The 19,649-nt window shown below is 47.2% G+C and overlaps 1 protein-coding gene across 2 annotated transcripts in view; it reads right to left on the minus strand.

Moving 5' to 3' along the window:
* Positions 1-6: 6 nt before the first annotated feature.
* The window catches only part of LOC116727587 (transcription factor COE3-like), a 30,958-nt gene continuing 11,315 nt past the window's right edge, over positions 7-19,649 (minus strand). The window contains exons 7-16 of one of the 2 annotated variants that reach the window (XM_032575100.1): positions 14,333-14,414; positions 13,975-14,092; positions 11,871-12,001; positions 11,536-11,662; positions 5,811-5,899; positions 3,142-3,207; positions 2,790-2,952; positions 2,420-2,611; positions 2,026-2,196; positions 7-423 (exon numbers count right to left, since the gene is read on the minus strand). In XM_032575100.1, coding sequence (XP_032430991.1) covers positions 392-423; positions 2,026-2,196; positions 2,420-2,611; positions 2,790-2,952; positions 3,142-3,207; positions 5,811-5,899; positions 11,536-11,662; positions 11,871-12,001; positions 13,975-14,092; positions 14,333-14,414 — 1,171 coding nt within the window. In that variant the 3' untranslated portion in view covers positions 7-391. Of the gene's footprint in view, positions 424-2,025; positions 2,197-2,419; positions 2,612-2,789; positions 2,953-3,141; positions 3,208-5,810; positions 5,900-11,535; positions 11,663-11,870; positions 12,005-13,974; positions 14,093-14,332; positions 14,415-19,649 lie in introns of both variants that reach the window. The other variant, XM_032575099.1, reaches the window with a different exon arrangement.

Raw genomic sequence — 19,649 nt, forward strand, 5'->3', positions numbered from 1 at the left:
CTTTCAGCATCACCTCCACCCAGGTGTATCCACAGGTCTCTGTGTCATCACACAGCGAACACCTGCTAATATCAGATAAAAACTGCAGACGTTACCTTTAATCTGTCATTTAAAAAAAAATTACCAAGCCCACCCAGGTACAAGAAGTGATGTCACATCCCAGGTGTGACATCAGAGGTGTAGATTAACAGACTAGACATCAGAGTGGAACAGAAGGTTGAAGCACCTGCAGAGAAATGCGGCACTAAAAGTCTTTTTTATGGTCTTTATCCAATCAGAACAGGATCAGGTCTTTGATTGGTCAGCAGCTGCCTGATGCTCCGCCTCCAGGGACTACTGGCCCCTCCCCCTCTGTGGTGATTGCTGCTCGAGGCTGAGGGTGAGGAAGGATCTACATCGGAGGAACGACGAGTCCTGACATGGCTGCAGAAACGCAAGAAGAAAAAAAAACGTCTCATGAGAAGAAACAACGTTGTAAAATAAAAACATTTATTGTTCATTATCTGTTCGGGTCCCGGGATGTTTTGGTAGTTTGATTTGCTTCTAGTTTCATTATTATTTTGTGCTCTTCTTTTGGTTAGCTCTGTCTTGTTCCTATTTTCCTTTAAGTCCGTCTTAGCATTTCTAGTTATGCTTATATTTATTCTTTGCTACTCTAGTTTCATTATGTTTCTTTAGTGTTAGATTTATTTCCTGTTCCCCTGTACCTCTACCTGCAGTCAGGTAGCTCATAGCCCAGGTCTTTCGTTCAACATTCACTCTCTCCAGTATTTAAGCTTCTCGTTCTCAGTCGCTCCTCGCCGGATCCTCTCGTCTACTCCTGTGATCGTTTCCCAGGATTTCTGGTTTGCGTTCCTCTTTGGCTTTTTGTGTTGTTTTTCTGTAAGTTTGTTTATTTTTTCATTTTTCATAATGTTGTCATTGTGTTAGCAGCGCCGTGTTCTTCCTGCAGCTCCACTGCATCCCTGCTGCTTTACGCAACTAATGATAGTGAGAATAATAATAACAATAGAATAGAATAAAAATCTCCTTTAATGTTCCACAGTGGAGAAATTCAGGAGTAACATGTTGGTTCACACAAACATAAAAGTACGAAAAATATATAAAAAACAAAATTAAGTTAATATATCATAGAAAATAATAATAACTATAATAATGATTATTATTTTTAATAATGATAATTGCAGTGACAATAAATATTAGTAACAAATATCTGCTTCTACTGCAACTTGTATCACTGTTCAAGTTGGCTTCGTTCAGAAGTAACGCTGCAGATCTGCAAGTGCACACACACACACACACACGCACACCCGCACACACACACACACACACACGTTTATGTGGCTACCTTTGTAGGGACTTTCCATTGACTTCCATTCATTTCTACAGCCTTAACCTTACTCCTATCCTAACTCTAACCAAAACTCAATTCACACCTTAGTCCTAAATCTGACCCCTGACCCAAAAACAGAGTTTCCCCTTGTGGGGCCCAGGCTTCGGTCCCACAAGGAGCAGTGGGTCCCCACAATGTAGTGTTAGGAAAATGGTCCCCACATGAATATTTGAGGATGGACAAACCTCTCTGTCAAAAATACTGCCATCACACACACTGAACACCGAGCTGGCTTGGTGTGAGGGTTTGTGTGTGTGTGTGTGTGTTCAGACGGTGTATCTGTGACTCTGACTGAATAAAACATGGCAGCCTGTCTCTCTCATGCAGCTCTAACAGGACTCTGTTTACAGAGGAAACCGCAGACGTTTGATTGGCCCAGAACCAGAAAACTACAAACATGGTGGCGAAGCCGTCCTGATGGACAGCGCGCCTGCGCTGAAAACCAACGACCTGATTGGTTCTGAGGAATTAACTGGTTCAGATGGGTTTACTGGTTTCAAATAAACCAGTTCAGGACTAAACTGGTGAAAATGGTCTGGCACGGTGTTTGACTCAAAGCAAAAACATCAGATACAGTTTTACAGAGGCTGGAGACGTGGGCCAGCGTGGGAGCAAAGAGGGTGGGGCTTCACCTTGCAGTCCGTTGGCGTTCCCGCCGGAGCAGTTGGGCGGAGGCGGAGGCGAAGCCGAAGGCCGCACCACCGGAGCGAAGGCGCTCTTCTGTTTGACGGCAGCCGAGAAGGAGAAAACTCCGTGAGACGAGTTACAGTTGGACACGGCCATGCTGGGACTGGACGGGACAACTGGAAGACAACAAACACCAGTTTAACCAGTTCACACAGAGACTCCTGAACTGAGGCTTACTGGAGGCAGACACGTTCAGCTGGGAGACGAGCAACCGTAAAGAGGAGAAACCCCGAGCCGTCTGGCCTTCGACCCCTTCTGTCATCAGAATCTCTGGAAAAATGTTTTACCGGTAGTATTACTACTACAGTACTACGGTAGTATTAGTCCCTGGGTACTTACTGCCGTAGGGCGAGTTGGCTGACGATCCGTTCAGGAAACCCGGAGACGTCGCCACTCCGAGGTTCGGCATGCTGGCATTTCCGTAGCCGTTCATGCTGCTGCTGACGGTGTTGCCATAGTTACTCTGCTGGGGGGTGGAGCTTGGGACGTATCCCCGCGGCGACACGCTGCTGGTGTTCCGATTGTAGCCCACTGGAAGAAGAAAATGTTGTAGACTAAACGAGAGAATTTGATGAGGAAACCATAATCCGGCATAGCCAGCTGGAGAACCACCAGGACTCCAAGGTTCTAGGTTCCTGTCCTCTGGATCAGAACCGGTTCTCACGTGGATGGCGCCCCCTGCGGTGAGCGCCGGACAGTCGGCTCGTACCTTGACCCGTCTCGGAGACGTTGATGGCCAGCTGGCCGCCAAAGGAGTTGACTCCCATCATGCCGTGGGAGGTGGAGTTCCCTAGCGACGGGATCTGGTTGTGGTTCCTGGGAACGCTGTAGAGCGCCTCGGCGATGTCCGCCGCTCGCTTCAGGATGATCTCCTGCAGAGACAGAGCAGACTGAACATCAGCCGAAACGGGAACCCGACAGGCGCCGGCCCGTTTTCTCTCGGGTCCTCTGAACGGAAACCTCTGCCGGCCGTCAGAGGGCGGGACTTCCTCCGCTGTCCGGAGCAGGCTGTGCCTCCGGCTCTGACCCGCCCTGGTTCCTCCTGTTTCGGTGCGGCTCACCTGGTTGTTGTGCGGCATGCCATAGAGCGCCTCCACCAGGTCAGCGGCTCGCTTCAGCAGCACTTCCTGTAGTGGATGACATTAGGGTCAAAGGTCAGCTTCAGCTGCTCAGAGAGAAGCAGAACCTGATGAAGATCAGAGTCTTCATCGCTTCACCAGCAGCTTTCAGGTCACATGACTCCTGCAGATGCTTAACGAGCTTAACGAGCGACTCGACCTGAAGGTTTATTATCATGTTTACACTGATCACTGAACCCCAGGGGTTATCCCACACACACACTGCAACACCCCCCCCCCACACACACACGCCTACACACCCCTACACACACACTGCAACACACACACACACACGCCTACACACACACTGCACACACACGCCTACACACACTGCACACACACGCCGTCAGGCTCAGAGTGGCTCTGAAGCTGATCCACTTCACTTTAACGAGCTGCTGGAGAGCAAACACACGTCTGACCCGCTCTGTTACTCTGTGTGTGTGTTCTACGTGTGTGTGTGTGTGTGTGTGCGTGTGTGTGTGTGTGTAGCAGTTTGTAGCAGTGTGTGTGTAATCAGGCAGCAAGAGAACAATGCTTCATTTAGGCTTTATCTTAATTAAACACTCTCCCAGTTAATCTGCTGCTTTTCATTACAAACTCCTTCAGGAGGCTTTTCAATTAACCCCCTCCCTCCCTCCCTCCCTCCTTCCATCCCTCCGTCCGTCCATCCGTCCGTCCGTCCATCCACCCGTCCGTCCGTCCATCCATCCATCCATCATCTTTCTCTCTTCTGCATTAATTCTTCTTTTCTCTCATACTCTGCTCTTTGTATTTGTCTGTCCTCTCTCTCTCTCTCTTTCCCCAAATGTTTCTCCTAGTTTTCTACCATCCTCATCTATCTGTTATTCCACTGATTGTTGGGACAACAAAGAAATATTGCAGAGCTGATTTAAAGCCAGTTTAACTCAGTCTGATGAACACGTGTCAGCCACAGTGTGTCGGTGTGTGTGTGTGTGTGTAGGGGTGTGCGTGTGTGTGTGTGTTGGAGTGTTGGGGGGGTTAGGTATCAAACTGGGAGGAAACTGGTTTCCTGTGAAGAAGCTCTCAGATTCAGATTGTCTCTGATCTGCCTGATTATGCAGAGAAACATTTGAGTGTCGCAGCAAGAGCAGATTAATGTGCACGCACACACACACACACACACCCACACACACAGTGAGACATGCACGCACACACCCAAACACACACAGTGAGACACGCACACCCATACACACCCAGAGAGAGTGGCAGTGTTTATGAAGTCAAAAGAAAGTCGTATTATTACAAGTGTTTCGTTGTTTCGCTGCCAGATGACGAGATTCTCACAGAGAGATGAAGGTTGGGATGACATCACTGGGGAGGAAACCAATTATTACACACACACACACACCCCCCACACACACACGCACACTGATGCTTCAGGTTCAGCAGCAGGATATAAACTCTAATCAACTCAACAGGGGAAAGTCTAAATTAATCCAACAATAATCTGAGAAAATGAAGGGCCTCTCCTTCCCCTGCTGCACTGGTTCTGACCCAAAAATATCTGACACCTTGTCCAGAACCAGCAGATTCAATGGCATCAGCAGAAAAGGCCAGATTCCAGTTCTGATCCAACCAGATTCCTGAAGGATCAGGAACATTTTATGAAAAGAGAAAGCAGAGGAAACTGGTTTATAGAACATTTCCAGTATTTCTAGTATAGAAACTGGTTTAGTTGTTCTTCATCCAGATGTTTTGGTTTTCCATTAATTGGATTAGTTATTGAATTGATGATGTCATTATTTATCAGTTCCTATGATGTTTTCTGTCTGAACGAGTCTGTGACCTGCAGTCGAGGTCAGACGCGCTAACAGCCGGTTAGCTGCATATTTACTGCATGGAGATCAGCAGAAACACACACATGTTGGTTTTTATAGAAATCTGATAAGATGGCGGCTGATAATCGTGTGTGTGCCAATCTCTTTTCTTGCCACATGGCTGCACTTCCTGATTACCTGATTTCACTGTTTCAACCGTCTTGTTTACCAATGGGCTTAACGCACACGCGCACACACACGCGCATACACACACGCGCACACACACGGTGCTCGTCTGGACAGTAACAGCCAGTGATCTTTTTGATGGCTCTGTTTGTTTAATTTACTGGATCCTCCACACAGCGCCTCCTTTCCATTAGAGCAGGAACTGCAGCTAAAGGGCCCAAAGCTAACAGTACTAGCGGCCGACCTTGACCTGCTGTTCAGGGTTTATGAACATGTGAGCGCGGCACCACACTGATGTTAACTCAGGAATGACAACCACATCTTCAATAAGCTGGAAGCAGAACCAGTCTGAAGAACCTGGACCGGACCAGAACCACTGAGTTAAACCAGCAATCCAGTTTGAGCTCCTCAGCAGGAAACATCCTCACAATGTATGTGTGTGTGTGTGTGTGTGTGTGTGTGTGTGTGTGTGTGTGTGTGTGGGTGTGACATGTTAAACAGCAGAGTCAGTAGATGATTATCAGCCTGAGCAGCCGACCAGAACGCTCACTGATGGAGACACAGAACCACTAATCGCTTCCTCTGCCAGAGGTTCTGAAGGTTCTTCAGATTCTGGGTGATTCTGTGCGGTACCCTGCGGTTCTGTACCTTGGGTAGCCTCTCAGGGTCTCCAGGGTGACGGGGGATGACCTTCTGTAACCTCTGGAAGCCATAGTCGATGGTTGGCTCATTGAGCGCTGAGGGAGAGGAAGAAAAGGAAGGTTACTACGGTTCTGCAAGTACAGGTGTCAGGAGCGGTCTAGTTGAAGTTTAGAACTGGAACACCTGTGATAACTGACACCGTGTGTCTGTTCTGGTGTGGGTTGATTCCGCAGTCTTCCTGACCTCTGACCTCTGACCCTACATCCCTGTTTACATTCTCTCTCAGGCTGGATGGATCAGAACCTCTGCAGTAAGTGAGGAACCAGAGGTTCTGATGGTTCTGTTCGGGTCACAATGAATCATAGTCATTTGTAGGGGGGAATTTTTCTACCATATTTCGAAAGCACACATTTTCTGTCTCAAAAGCAGGACTTCATGTCTTTCTTCTCAAAACTTGTAATGCTTGAACTCCAAACTTCTGCTCTCTTTCAAATATTCACTGCTTTCTCAAACCTTTCTCCTCATGCTCAAAACTTGTCTCTCTGCTCGCGCTTCGAAAAGAAAAGTACCATCGCCTGGCAACCTCTAAGCCAATAGAATGAAAGTGTTACATGGGGTGTTTGTTTCCTTCTAGTGGGTGAGCCTGTGTGGCTACTACCCATTGTAGCAACATGTAGCCATTATCTATCTATCTATCTATCTATCTATCTATCTATCTATCTATCTATCTATCTATCTATCTATCTATCTATCTATCTATCTATCTATCTATCTATCTACCTACCGACCTACCGACCTACAACGAATGAATGGATGGATGGATGGATGGATGGATGGATGTCTAGTGTAAAAAGGAGCAGAACGCTGAGGTCGTCATTTCTCCCTACATTCAGTGGGTAGCGCAGGTTGCTACAATGGGTAGTAGCCACACTCACCTACTAGAAGTAAACAAACGCACCCAGCATAACACTTACATTGTATTGGCTGAGAGGTTGCCAGGCAACGGTACTTTTCTGTTCAAGAAGTCCTGCTTTCACACTGAAAACGTGTGCTCTAAAATTATAGCAGAAACATTCCGCCATACATCTGGAGTCGGAAGCAAACACTCAAACAGAAACAATCCCGATCTGGAACAGAACCTCTGCTGTCAGACCAGAACAGAACCACCAATAGGTCAAAATTCTAGAGGAACTTTGCTATCATCTCTGACACTCAATCTCGATTTTTATTTCCTGCCACTGAATATTACAGCTAAAGCTGGTTGGAGGCGATAAATCAGAGCATCAGTGAACGCAGCAGAGCACAGCTGGAGGGGTGTGTGTGTGGGCGTGTGTGTGTGGGTGTGTGCATGCGTGTGTGTGTGAATCATAATCCTGTCTTGGTTCAGCTGCATTTAACAAGCTTTAGACTGACTGTCCTATACATCATCACAGCCTGTTACTGAGTGTGTGTTTAGTGTGCCTGTGTGTGTCATTGTGTGTGTGTTCAGTCCTTGAAGGCCCACAGGGCGGAACCAGCAGCAGTTCAGAGTGTGTTGTCTCTCCTGATGTGTGTGTTATCGGTGACCTTGTTGATGTTGTTCACTTTGTTATCGGCTGTTTCTCTCCAACCTGCTGCTTCCTGCTCAGCTGCTCTGAGGAGCCATTATTAAGGGTTGTCTGTTTCTCTCAGGTCTGACTTAGTGGAAATAGACCGCCCTGCGTTGGACTCTGCATGTGTTCGTAGTTTATTGGTTTCTGGCAGGCCTAACCGTATTGTGAGGGTTTGCTGGGAACTCTCCATCAGGAGAGTGTCGAACACGTTCCGGAGGAGTTGGGAACATCGAGTCCAAGTGGGCCATGCTCCATCGTTGAGGCAGTTTAGTGGTGCTGTGGCCGGTCAGTGCCTGTCGCGACAGAAACCCTTGAACCCATTGGTGGATATCGGTGGTGAGGGATGCTATTGGCTGAAGAAGGAATAGCTGATGGGTTCCTACAGTCCAAGCGGCAGTGTGTTCCAACAACAGAGGATCACACTCCTCAGCCTTTGTGGTAAGGTCTATTCAGGGGTTCTGGAGAGGAGAGTCCACTGGATAGTTGGACCTTGGATACAGGAAGAGCAGTGTGGTTCTAGAACACTAGGTCAGCTATAGACCCTCAGGAGTGTCCTTGAGGATTCTGAAAGTTTGCCCAACCACTCTACATGTGCTTTGTGGTTTTGGAGAAGGCATTGGACCGTGTCCCTGTGGGGGGTACTCTGATGGTCTGGGGTTCCAAGCCCTTCCCTGTGTGACCGGTGCCAGAGTCTGGTCTGCATTGCTGGCAGAAAGTCGGGCTCATTGAACTCTGCCAAATTCTGCCCTTTGTCAGTCACTGTTCATAACATTTCTAGGCACAGTCAACGTGTTGAGGGGATCCGTTTGCAGAAGATGGAGTTCTATTGGCTTCAGTAGGCCATGAGCTACAGCTTTTACTGCAGCGGTTTGCATCCGACTATGAAGTAGCAGGAATGAAGATCAGTGTTTCAAAATCCAAGGGTGTTAAGCCAGAAAAGGGTAGTGGAAAAGTGGAGGAGTTTAAACATTTTGGGATCTTGTTCATAAGGAAGACATGGAGCAAGAAATGGATCAGCAGGTTGGCGTAGCATCTGCAGTGAAGTGGACGCCGTATCGGTCTGTCATTGTGAAGAGAGAACTGAGTCAAAAGGCAAACTCTCAATTTACTGTTCAATCAACATTTCTACCCACATCTATGGTCATGAGACTGGAATGAGTTTCCTCTGCAGGGTGTCTGGGCTCTCCCTTAGAGATACAGGCTCGGTCATTCAGGAGGGACTGAGGTTAGAGCCGCTACTTCTCCACATGGAGAGGAGCCACTTCAGGATGTTCTGAGATATTCAGGTCCCTAAGGAAGACCCATCACTGGAGGGACGATATTCCTCTGCTGGGAATGCCTTAGTGTTTTCCTGGAGAGCCTGGATTAGAAGGCTGGGGAGAGCCTATAAATAGCCAATAATTTATGAGCTAAAAGGGGTTTCTCTGGATCATAAGTTTGTTCTGGATTAGAGAGGTATAAAACTAAATGTTGGTTCCAGTTGTCCTGGGTCTAGTTCTAGATTTGTAAAGTGTAAAGCTAAATGTTGGTTCTCCACTGCAAGACTGAGCAGAGTTGGGCTGTTGAGGTTCACCTGCCTGCTTCACATGGAGGACTGGGTCCAGTCCACTAAACTGGGCCAGCACCAGTGGAGTTGTCCCAGTCTAGTGGAGTGGTCCCAGTCCAGTTGAATGGTGGTACTGTAGGTTAATTTTCTCATTGGGTACAGCGGCCCAGTTTGGGTCATGTCTACGTCTCTCACCCCTGCAATTGGGTATAGACCCAACTCATTCAGACACGCCCCCTGGTGGTGTAGCAGTTTGGCTAGCAATAAATGATGGCGTTTGCTAGCAATGTTAAGGGTCTCCTGTCTGCTGCATGAAAGTCTCCAACAACACAGAAAAATGTTGCTGAATTTATCAGTAGTTGTTTTTTAGATAAAAAAGTCCCTAGAGGATCCAGAAAGCTGATATAGCGACAAAATCGCTAAGTTGGCAACAATGCTTCTCTCGTCATTACACCATCTCCACACTTGACCACGCCCCTCTGTGTATATTGGCTCCGCCCTCTTTGGTGGAATGCCCAGGGGGCGGGGCTAAGCAGACTCCCAGGTTTTTACCTGTGGGCCGTGGTATAGTAAAGTTTACAGAAATCAAAGATGCCGTCAGAATTCAGGTGATCATATAGAATACAGGTTCTCACCACTTGGTGGCAGTAATGTGCCAGTCAGTTGTTTAACAAGCTCTAATGAACATACGAACTAGCCAGGCAGCCACTAGGCTAAAACGGACAATACTGGAGAAGTATTTAATGTGAAAATACTTCCATCTCCAGTGCTGATGGTGAAACTCCTCTTCCCATTAACAACCTGTGAATCCTGTGAATCAGGATTCTCCATTATGGATTCAACAAAAACAAAAACCTGAAACACTCAGAGCTGCTGGAGGCTCTGCCAGCGAACCTTCACCCCATCACACCTAAACTGGATCTGATGCGTCCAAGAGGAACAAGTGTCTCATTAGTACTACTCTTCCTTTTTTTTTCTATCTAAAGTGACCCTAATACGCCGTGGTATGATGGTCACAGGCCGAACATGAGCCTTTAATTTTACTCCTGTTGATCAGTTTCATGAATTTCTGGCCTGTTCAGATGTTGTCTTATGTGCAGGTTTGCATAAAAATGATCAATAAATCACCTTGGGCCTCATGCATAAAAGAGTGCGAAGTTTTCACACTAAAACATGGCATATGGAAAAATGTAGAAAAGTGCGGCGCACAAAAAAATTTGGATGAATGAGCCGTGCTGCGCTCCTTTCCTTTATAAATCCTGATTTGGGGGAAGCAGAACAGCTGCTGGTCCGCCTGTCGCCTCCATAAATACGTATTAATGTAAATTAGAGAGAGGCGGGGTCACCCTGGACAGGTCGCCAGTCTGTCACAGCGCTGATAATAATTATATATTTTATTTAAAAGGTGCTTTCAGGGCACATAAGGTCACTTCACAAAAATAAAAATGTTAAAGAAAGAAAAAATTAAAATAATAATAAAAAAGAAAATAAAGAAATCGTGCAAATGCCTGTTTGAACACTAGAGCGTTAAGCCGGGATTTCAGTGTTTCTTCTGAATCCAGGAATCATGAGCAGAAGTTACATTTACAGAGTCCAGATGATTTCTGTCCATAAGGCGCATTCACAAAGCAGGTGGCTCCACTGGAGGACGGCTGCAGCTGGACCGGTACCGGTACCGGTACCTGCTTTAAGTTCTGCTCAGAGCTCCAGGATGATCAGTCTGGATGAATCTAAACGCTCAGAAACCAGCAGATCAATCTGATCTCTGATCAATGGCTCCATGTTCTCCATCAGAGCCAAAGCTCCTCAGGTAGCGGCTCACCTTGATGCAGCTACTGATATACCTGGGATTGTCTCCACACCTGATCACCTTCAATAATCAAACTGTTTGATCAGCCCTGGTTTCTCTCTAGTGAGAATAAATAGATGCATTCAGACGATGAGTTTCATCTTTATGAGACACAAACTGAGCAACATGATTATTTACATTGAGGTTTTCACATCCTCTATTTCTATTTTCTTTATTTTGTGTTAGCTTATTGTCTGAGGATAAATGCGGTTCAGTTTCATTGTTTAAACAATAAAATATTAAAATCATAAATCATCGGGTTTGAAACTTCTTGGTCTAAATAACTGAATGTCGTCGGGTCTCAGTGGATTTTGGTTTGTAGTTTATTATTGTCCACAGAAAAAGTTTGAGTGGCTGCTGCACATTTTCACGCCAGCGAAAACGTGTGCGTATATTTATGCCAACTTTGAACCAAAGTTCATTTGTATAGATGCCGATTTGTGCGTAAAATACGGCGGCGCATGAACGCTTTACACATGAGGCCCCTTGTGATTATCACATTATGCTGTGATTATATTTTATGCTTTTGATGGTCAACCATACATAGATTTGATTTTCAAATAGAACAAAAGCCAGATCAGTTTGGTAAACCAATAGACGGTTAATATTTAAATGGGCCCTGGAGTAAAAAGGGAACAATACGGCTTCCATCATGGATCAGGGAGAATGTCTGTCTGCTACTAGCTCCTCATGCTTATGCTGTGTATAAGTGTCTCATTGTGTCCCAGTTTGTCCCAGTATTACCAGTGTAGACAAAGCGTCCCGGCGCTCCTTTGCAGAACTGTTTGGACTTGTAGGACAGCGTGACCTCAACGACCCCGGGGATGTGACGGGGCGGAGTCTGGACCCGGATGGCGTGGGGCGTGATCAGCTGGACACAGAGACATCAGAAACATCAGACAGCGTTATTGAACTGTGTCCCCTTTAAATGTAGAGTTTGTCCAATCAGAAATCAGGAGAGCAAGTGTCAGACGTGAAGGCCTCACTGTTTCCTCTGACCTCAGACGATAAACACGACGACCATCTGACTGGAATCTAACTGGTGCTTACTGGTGATGTGACTGGTTGGTGTGCGTTACCTCGCTCCACACCAGCATGGTCCCAAAGACAACCTGGAGTCCATCGAAGAAGTTGTCTCCGATGAGAATGACGGTGGCGCCGCCCGTCGTCCAGCCCTCACTGGGACTGATGGCTTTTATACAGGGAGTGGCTGCTGGAGCACAGACAGACCAGTTAACACCAAACTTGGACAAACTACCTGCTGAGACGACAATCTGGAGAGAGAAGGTGCTGCGTTTGACCCAGAGTCACCTGGAGAGCAGCTGGTCACCACTAGAATAGAATAGATGTGTATTGGAGCTGTATGTAAATATCTGAGCCTCTGTGGTGAACTTTGACCCGGTGTGGGTCAGAGTAAATCCAGGATGAAGTCGGAAAAGACTCATCAGATCCAGGTTAAGTTCTGCTGCGACCCGCTTTGATGCATCTGGTGACCTAAGTAGGCCCAGAGTCACAGGTTGGAAACCCCCATCTACATAACAAGAGAACACACAAGACGCGTCTTAATTGGGTCGCGGATTTTATCCTCTTTCGCTAACTTCAGCACACACACACACACACACACACACACACTCAGTAATAGCTGCTTCGCTTTCCTCTCAAGTACAGCTGCAGATTAATTATAAAGTGAAATGAAAGAAAGTGTGTGGGTGTGTGTGTGTGTGAGAGAGAGAGAGAGAGAGCAGCTAATCTCATAACTGATAATTTCAAATGACATTACAGCACCAAACTGTTCTATTCTATTGTGTTTAGTTTTGTTGTGTGTGTTCTGCAGTTCGGTTCTGATCCAGGGACAGTAAGAACAGAACCAGGCCGGAACCATGGCTGAGTTCACCAGGTGTTCCTAATTAACCTTTGACCCCTGGATGCCTCCCCAACAATCTGCCATTGAGACACATGAGCTGTAGGCCCGTAAACCCTGAGGGAACGAGACAGGAGGAAAGGTTCCCCAACAGGGGCAGGCAGTAAAGGACCTGCCGACCAATCACAGCCCAGCTGAACAGCCCGACCAATCACAGGACCGCCCTCCAGGTAGACCTGGATGGGACAGGAACATGTTGAAGGCCCCTCGGACGCCATCCATCATGTTCTGTTTGTTTCTGTACGCCAGAACCAATGTTCTCCAGAACCACCAACCACGCAGCCAGCTGCCAGGCCCAGAAATCCAAATGGACCGGTCCGTGGCCCGGGGGTTGGGGACCACTGCAGTTTAGTTATGCAGCTCCAACTCACAACAAATGGTGTCTCTAGGCAATTCAAAAATAATCATTTGACTTCAATAACTTACATTAAAACTGATGCTAGTTGTCGAACTGTACAGTACGCTCAATTAATTATTCAAACTAGCTTAAAAACTTTCTAAAGAAAGCCGGAGCCCTGTGGGACTCCACCAGTCATCCTGCTGGTTCACAGACGGGATTTAAACCAGCATACTGCTGTTCCCTTCATGCCTTCACGTTCAAACTGAGAGAACAATGTGGTCGACTGGATCAGAACCAGACCTGAGCTCTAACAGAACCAGAACCAGTCCACTACCTGAGGCCAAGAGAAAAACATTTATCATGACTTTCAGCAGTGCTGCTTCAGAGCTACGATGCGCTCTGAAGCCTGACTGGAACTCTTAACGCAGGTCATTCCAGTTCAGACGCTCAGATTTGGGATTCACAGCTCTGAGGTTCTGCCAGAGGCTGGGAGGGAAAACCCGGCCGATTCAAGAAACAAGCGAGTAGAGACAAGTTGGACCCACGGGACTCTGCAGCACTCAAGGTGGGAGGGGTGGTTTCCATGGCGACCGTCTTTAATTAGGAAGGCAATTAAAGAGGCTGAAAGCATACACATACACACACACACTCAGCCGCGGCCTCTCTGGGGACGGGGGAGGTGTCTGGTCTTCTTACCCACAATGCACTGGGCTGCCTTGTCTATGCAGCTCTGGGTTCTTGCGACCCAAACGTGTGCAGATACAGATATGCAGTCTTGCTTCTGCAAGACTGCATTCACTGTGCACCGGGTCAGGTCAACGTCCAACACAGAACCTTCAGCCCGTCCATCGCACACAGAACCAAGCCAAAGGCCATCCTGCCCATCTGGTTCTGATCAGCAGGCAGAATTGTATCTGCTTACCCTCAGATGGATCCAATCTTCGAGCTCGGCGGCCATGTTTGGAGTTGTTATGGACGAACATGTTGTCTGATACAGCGAGGACATGGCCGTCTACGTTGACGGTTGTAGAAACCACCACCTGCAAACAAACGGGCCCGTCAGAACCAGCAGAGGAATCATGATCCGACACATCCATTGTTCCTCAACATCTAGAACATTCCATGACATCCCCCCCACCCCCAGGAACAGCTGCTCTGTGACCTTTAACCTCATCATTGACAGGATCGATAATATAATAATAAAAATATTATTATTATTCCAAACCGTGTCAACACGCTGCATTGCATTGTGGGTACGTCAGCTGGTCCGGTGGTCTTACCTGGAACCGCCTCATGTCCCGAGGGTTCCCTGCGTTCTTCAGACAGTTCTGGTTACACTTCAGGAAGAACTTCAGAAAGAACCTGCACACACACACACACACACACACACCACTGGTGATTGGTTCTGTAGACATTCAGTACAAAACAAGTTGGTCCAATCAGGTTGGCATGTTCAGAACCCGGACCAGAAACCTTGGAGTGACCCTCATTATGTGATTCTTGTTCTCCAGCGCGGAGGGTTACGCTCCCTTTATCTGAAGATAAACTTTGATCTGTGATCAGCTGACTAGTCTTATCAACGTGGCAACCCTCAGCATCTCTAGCTGATTATCAGCGCTCTACTCTTCACCTCCTCCCAGCGAACAATCGAGCCGTAAATCTCCATGCAGGACAGATTGAGCTCTCAATTTGTTATGTGATAAGGAGGGACGACCCGACACACACAGACACACACACAGCGACAAAACACAACACACACACACTCTTGACATACACTTCCTGTATCGCTGCTGATATTTACGAGCAGCAAATTAGGACACACTGCAAATTTATCTCCTCAGAGAACAGAAGATCCACATTCTGACACTGAAAACACACACACTGTGACACACACACACACACACACACCCACACACGCACCCCGACACACACACACTGTGAGACACACAAAGACACCCCGACACACACACACACCCCCACATACTGACACACACACACACACACACAGCAACACACTGTGCGACTGCACTTCACCGTCAGGATAATTCATCTTCACACTGTGACTACATTTTCTACCTCATAGAGCAGATTAACTCCGACACTGAGAGAGACGGAGTGTGTCACAGTGTGTGTGTGTGTGTGTCACAGTGTGTGTGTTAACATGATGCCAGTCCATTTAGCTGCTCCTCTGATCTCCAGCTCCACAGGCTGTTTCAGCAAATAAACCAGATCCGGTGAGTCAGACAGATTCTGTCTGGTGTTCTGAAGGTCCAACAGAACCAGCAGCTGGTTCCTCAGCTTCCAGCTGACTGGGAACAGATTATCCCAGTTGAAATTACTGGATGGGACTGGTGATCTGCTGATGCGGTTGCCAACAGTCACAAGTCACACCAACCAATCAGAACCGACAGGAATATCACTTTAATCCGCACCCAACGGACCCGGCTGCAATGTTGATCCATGTATCTTCTGTGTGTGTGTGCATGTGTCTCTGAGGCAACATTCCTGGTTCCTCCAGTAATCAGTGGAAACAGCAAGCAGGCAGAAGCTGAACACGTTTCAGTGTTTCAACGAGTCCTGATATAAATTTCCATCTGTACATGAGAAAGTGTGTGTGTGCACATATACAGGTGTGTGTGGTCGGATGTGTTTATGCTTGTAACTAATTATCACCAAATGTTGAGCAGATTTCTGTTAATTAACATCTGTGGCTCATTTGTACTCAGAGCTCATTAACAGTCGTTAGAACTCTGATCGGCCGACATGATCCAGAAACACGCCGAGAGGTTCTACTGCCAGACAGCTTCGGTTCTAATACAGCACCAACAAAATCAACATGGCCAACCCACATCAGGTCACTTGAAACCAGTTCAGTCCAGTTGGGCCCAGTTGGATCCCATTCAGTCCAGCTGAGTGAACCCCTGGCTCTGCAGCAATCTAGCGTGCTCAGCAAGCACAACTTTCCATCTGTGATGATCAAATGTCTCAAGGTTTTAATGTTGATCTGTTGGCAGAATCTGAACTACAATGGACCCTGGAATTACAAGCACCACTACCAAAAAACTTCTAATCGGGGAACAATTGTCAAATTGAAGTGATCAGAAGTCGCCAAGACTCTCTGAGGGGATTTCCTGATCTCACTTCGCTCCAACAGACGAATCCCCCAAGTTGCAGCAGTAGTTCAGCTGCACCCTTTGCCAGACCATCAGGGAGATGATACTCTGATGAGAAATGACTATTAATGATTAGGTAAAAGTAAAGCTAATGTAGCTCTTTTCCTCCTCTTCCTCCTTCCTCGCTAACAAGCAGGTGCAGCAGAAGCTGGATGGAACAATAAGGAGCCGTCTCTGAGGGTCCCGCCCACTTTCTGATAGACACGCCAATTTTTGGCGGGTATCCGCCCACCTTCTGATGGACCTGCCCATTTCTTGACTGTCCATCAAACTGAAGCAGATCCAGATCAGAACCAGCAGGTTCAGATGTTCCTATGGTGGCCAAACTGGGCCAAACTAAGCCAGGGAAATATTCTGACATTTCACAGCTAAACATGTTAATGCCAGTTAACTCTCTAACACACCTGCAGTTTTCCAGAACCATCTGAACCAGGGTCTCCAGACTCTGAGAGCTCCAGAGGACGAGGAGGAAGAGGAGGAAAAAGAGGATGAAGAGTTAATTAGATGAGATAATGAGAAGTCCATCATCAGCTCTTCAAGGTAAATGGAAGCAGACACCTCTTCTTGTTCTTCGTCTCAGTGAGGAAGAGGAGGAGGAGGAAGAGCAGGTTATTAACAGTTAAAGTCGCGCTTGCTCTGTGGTCCATCAGCACTTCATTATCCTGCTGCAACAACCTGACGCAGATTAATCCGCCGCTGAAAATAGTTCCAGAAGAGTTCAGACATCAAAGGCACGACTGGCAGCAGCTTCCACTCATCAGCGCTTCATTAAGTCTGTTTGCACAAGTACGTTCTGATCCAAATGGTTCTGGAAACAAGAGCAGGTGGACCCAGCAGAACCCAGTTCTGGAAACAGTGCTGATCCAGTAGAACCTGGATCAACGTGGACCACTGTGGCCCTGAAAGAACCAGATCCATAAAGAACCGAATCCTGGAACTGTTCGAACCCACACCGTCTTCCTCACTGATGAAGATGACGTCTATGACATCATCAGAGGGCCGTAAATATGTCACCACGACAACGACTAGTTCCTCACTTAAGGAGGACTAGCTCATCAGTTAAGCTTGTTAACTGATTACATAGGTCGTTAAGAGCTCGTTAAGCAATTAACTGGAAAAACACCCGGCTGTCAGTCACACTGTCTGTGTGTGTGTGTGTGTGTGTAGGGGTGTGTGTGTGTGTGTGTGTGTGGGGGGGGGGGGGGGTTAATTACCCATCTGATGTAATGTTAAACTGTCTCCTGAAATTGCAACAGTGAGTGTGTGTCAGATAAAACACACCGGTTTCTTTTTAAATAGTCAATCAATACTGATGCTTCGGGACCTGCAGTACAGACGATCAATACACACACACACACACACAGAGTGAGGAGGAGACTCCTGTTAAATACTGATGAGATAGACAGGAGGTTCTTCATCACCTGCTGCATCCAGTGACGATGAGGAGGAGCGGCGAACTGAGCCGCGGCTGGCAGATGGTCCGGCAGGTGAACAGAACCTCTGAAACATTTCCAGTACCAGAATCAGAGGAACCAGAGGTGTGTTGAGATGTGTCCCGGTGTGTGTGTCCAGGTGTGTGTGTGGTGTTCCTGTCTGTGTGAAACAGCAGCAGGCGGTGTGTTCAGGGTCACTCCGTTTCCCCGCCTGTTTCCCAGGAACAGAAATATTCGGCTCCACTTCATCTCTCCATCGACTGCCATGCATTCATACATTTAACATTTAGCCGGCCGGGGCCCTCTGGGGCCCCAAACATTATGCTGCTGTCAATCACCCTGCGGCACGGCCGCTAATGAGATTCCGTCCCAAGCCAACCCGCAGCATGAGAGGGAGCTCACACCTACGCTGCCGCATGATTGACGGCACGCCGTCCTCCCATAATCCCATGCTGCACACACCAGAGACCCTCGCAGGCAGAGAGCGCGCCGCCAAGAAATTCTCACATCAGGAATTCAGATGGGAAGATGAGAGCTGCTCCCATCATCATCATCGTCACCATCGTCAGCTAGAAACCAGCAGAAACTGGAACTGGCTGAGGATCAGAGCATTAAAACGTTCTCACCAAGTTCAGAGACGATCGACTCTCAGACGGGATCGTCGCATCGTCAGCGGGTCCCAAACACCGCAGACTCAGCAGAAACCTGTGAGACCTACAGCGTCCCACAGCAAAACTGCAAAGAGATAACATCTAGGGACGTCCCTGTTCACCGCCATGACCACGACTGTCCTCAGGGATGGCCGGGACAGAAGACTCTGTGTCTTTATTTCCAGTTAACATTTAGATTCTTTACGTTCTGTTCACCGTTTCCTCGTTGTTCTATGACTTGAATTCTTTTGCTGCTTTTCCGTCTTTCGGAGTTCAGTCTCTTCCTGTTGCTGCTCTTCAGATCATTTCACCTGTCCCGTTTAGATCTCTCTGTCAGTAATTACTCCTCCTCACTTCAGGAACTCAGTGCAGTCACTAATCACCTCCGAGCAGCTATAAGCCAGCCAGCTTCCTTCTCTCCTTGTCAGTTCCTTCTGTTAACCTTTGCCAGTTTGCCTCACCTGTTACCTTGTTATCTGCCTGACTGAGAACAACTGGTCTTCTCCAGTTAATCCCAGCAAAAACCTGGTGCACAAAGCGGCGTTACCACAGATCCTTCCTCCAGCAGATCTCTGCCCACAGCACACCCAATAAGTATTCACACCCTGCAGGTATTTGGCCAATCATTTGGACATTTCAAATACAATTTGTATTATTATTAATAGATCTGTTTTTCTGGTATACTGGATGGTAAACAGTCTGTTGTTAATTTAATGTTCAATTCACTTTATGTTAAACAATAACTGCTCAGATGGACTGTGCTTGCATTTAATATATTTATGTTTCTGATAATTACACCCTATTTTTATGGTGTTTCTGTGTTTTAGTAATCTTGTAAAATAAGCTGCTGTTAATCTTGTTTATAATTTTGAATCACTTTTTGAACTGTCGTGTGATCATAGAGATTGTCTCTATTCAACATCATCTTAATATGAAATCAGAATTAATTAATATTAATAATTGTGATGCTGCAGTGAAATGTGCAGACATGGAGGCTGCAGGCTGCGCTGCTGCAGCAGCGCCAGAAGATGAAGCAGCGAGTGTTTGAGCTGCAGTCTGACATGTTTCCTGCTCACTGGACGCTGCTGAAGACACAGGAGACCTTCCCATCATGCATTGCAGCAGGCAGGGGGAGAAAAGAGCTGCTGAACAATCACCACTTCTCTTTTCAAAAGGCTGCTGCACTCATCCATCCATCCATCCATCCATCCATCCATCCATGCATCCATCCGTCCAACCATCCAACCATCCAGGTCCTCCTCTCTGCTATCAGACCAGAGAGGTGTGGGGGGGGATTAACACTCAGAGAGGAGAGGGGGGAGGTGAAGACAGGAGAGCGCA

This window comes from Xiphophorus hellerii, chromosome 10 (assembly GCF_003331165.1).
Source record: "Xiphophorus hellerii strain 12219 chromosome 10, Xiphophorus_hellerii-4.1, whole genome shotgun sequence".
Taxonomy (NCBI): Eukaryota; Metazoa; Chordata; class Actinopteri; order Cyprinodontiformes; family Poeciliidae; genus Xiphophorus; species Xiphophorus hellerii.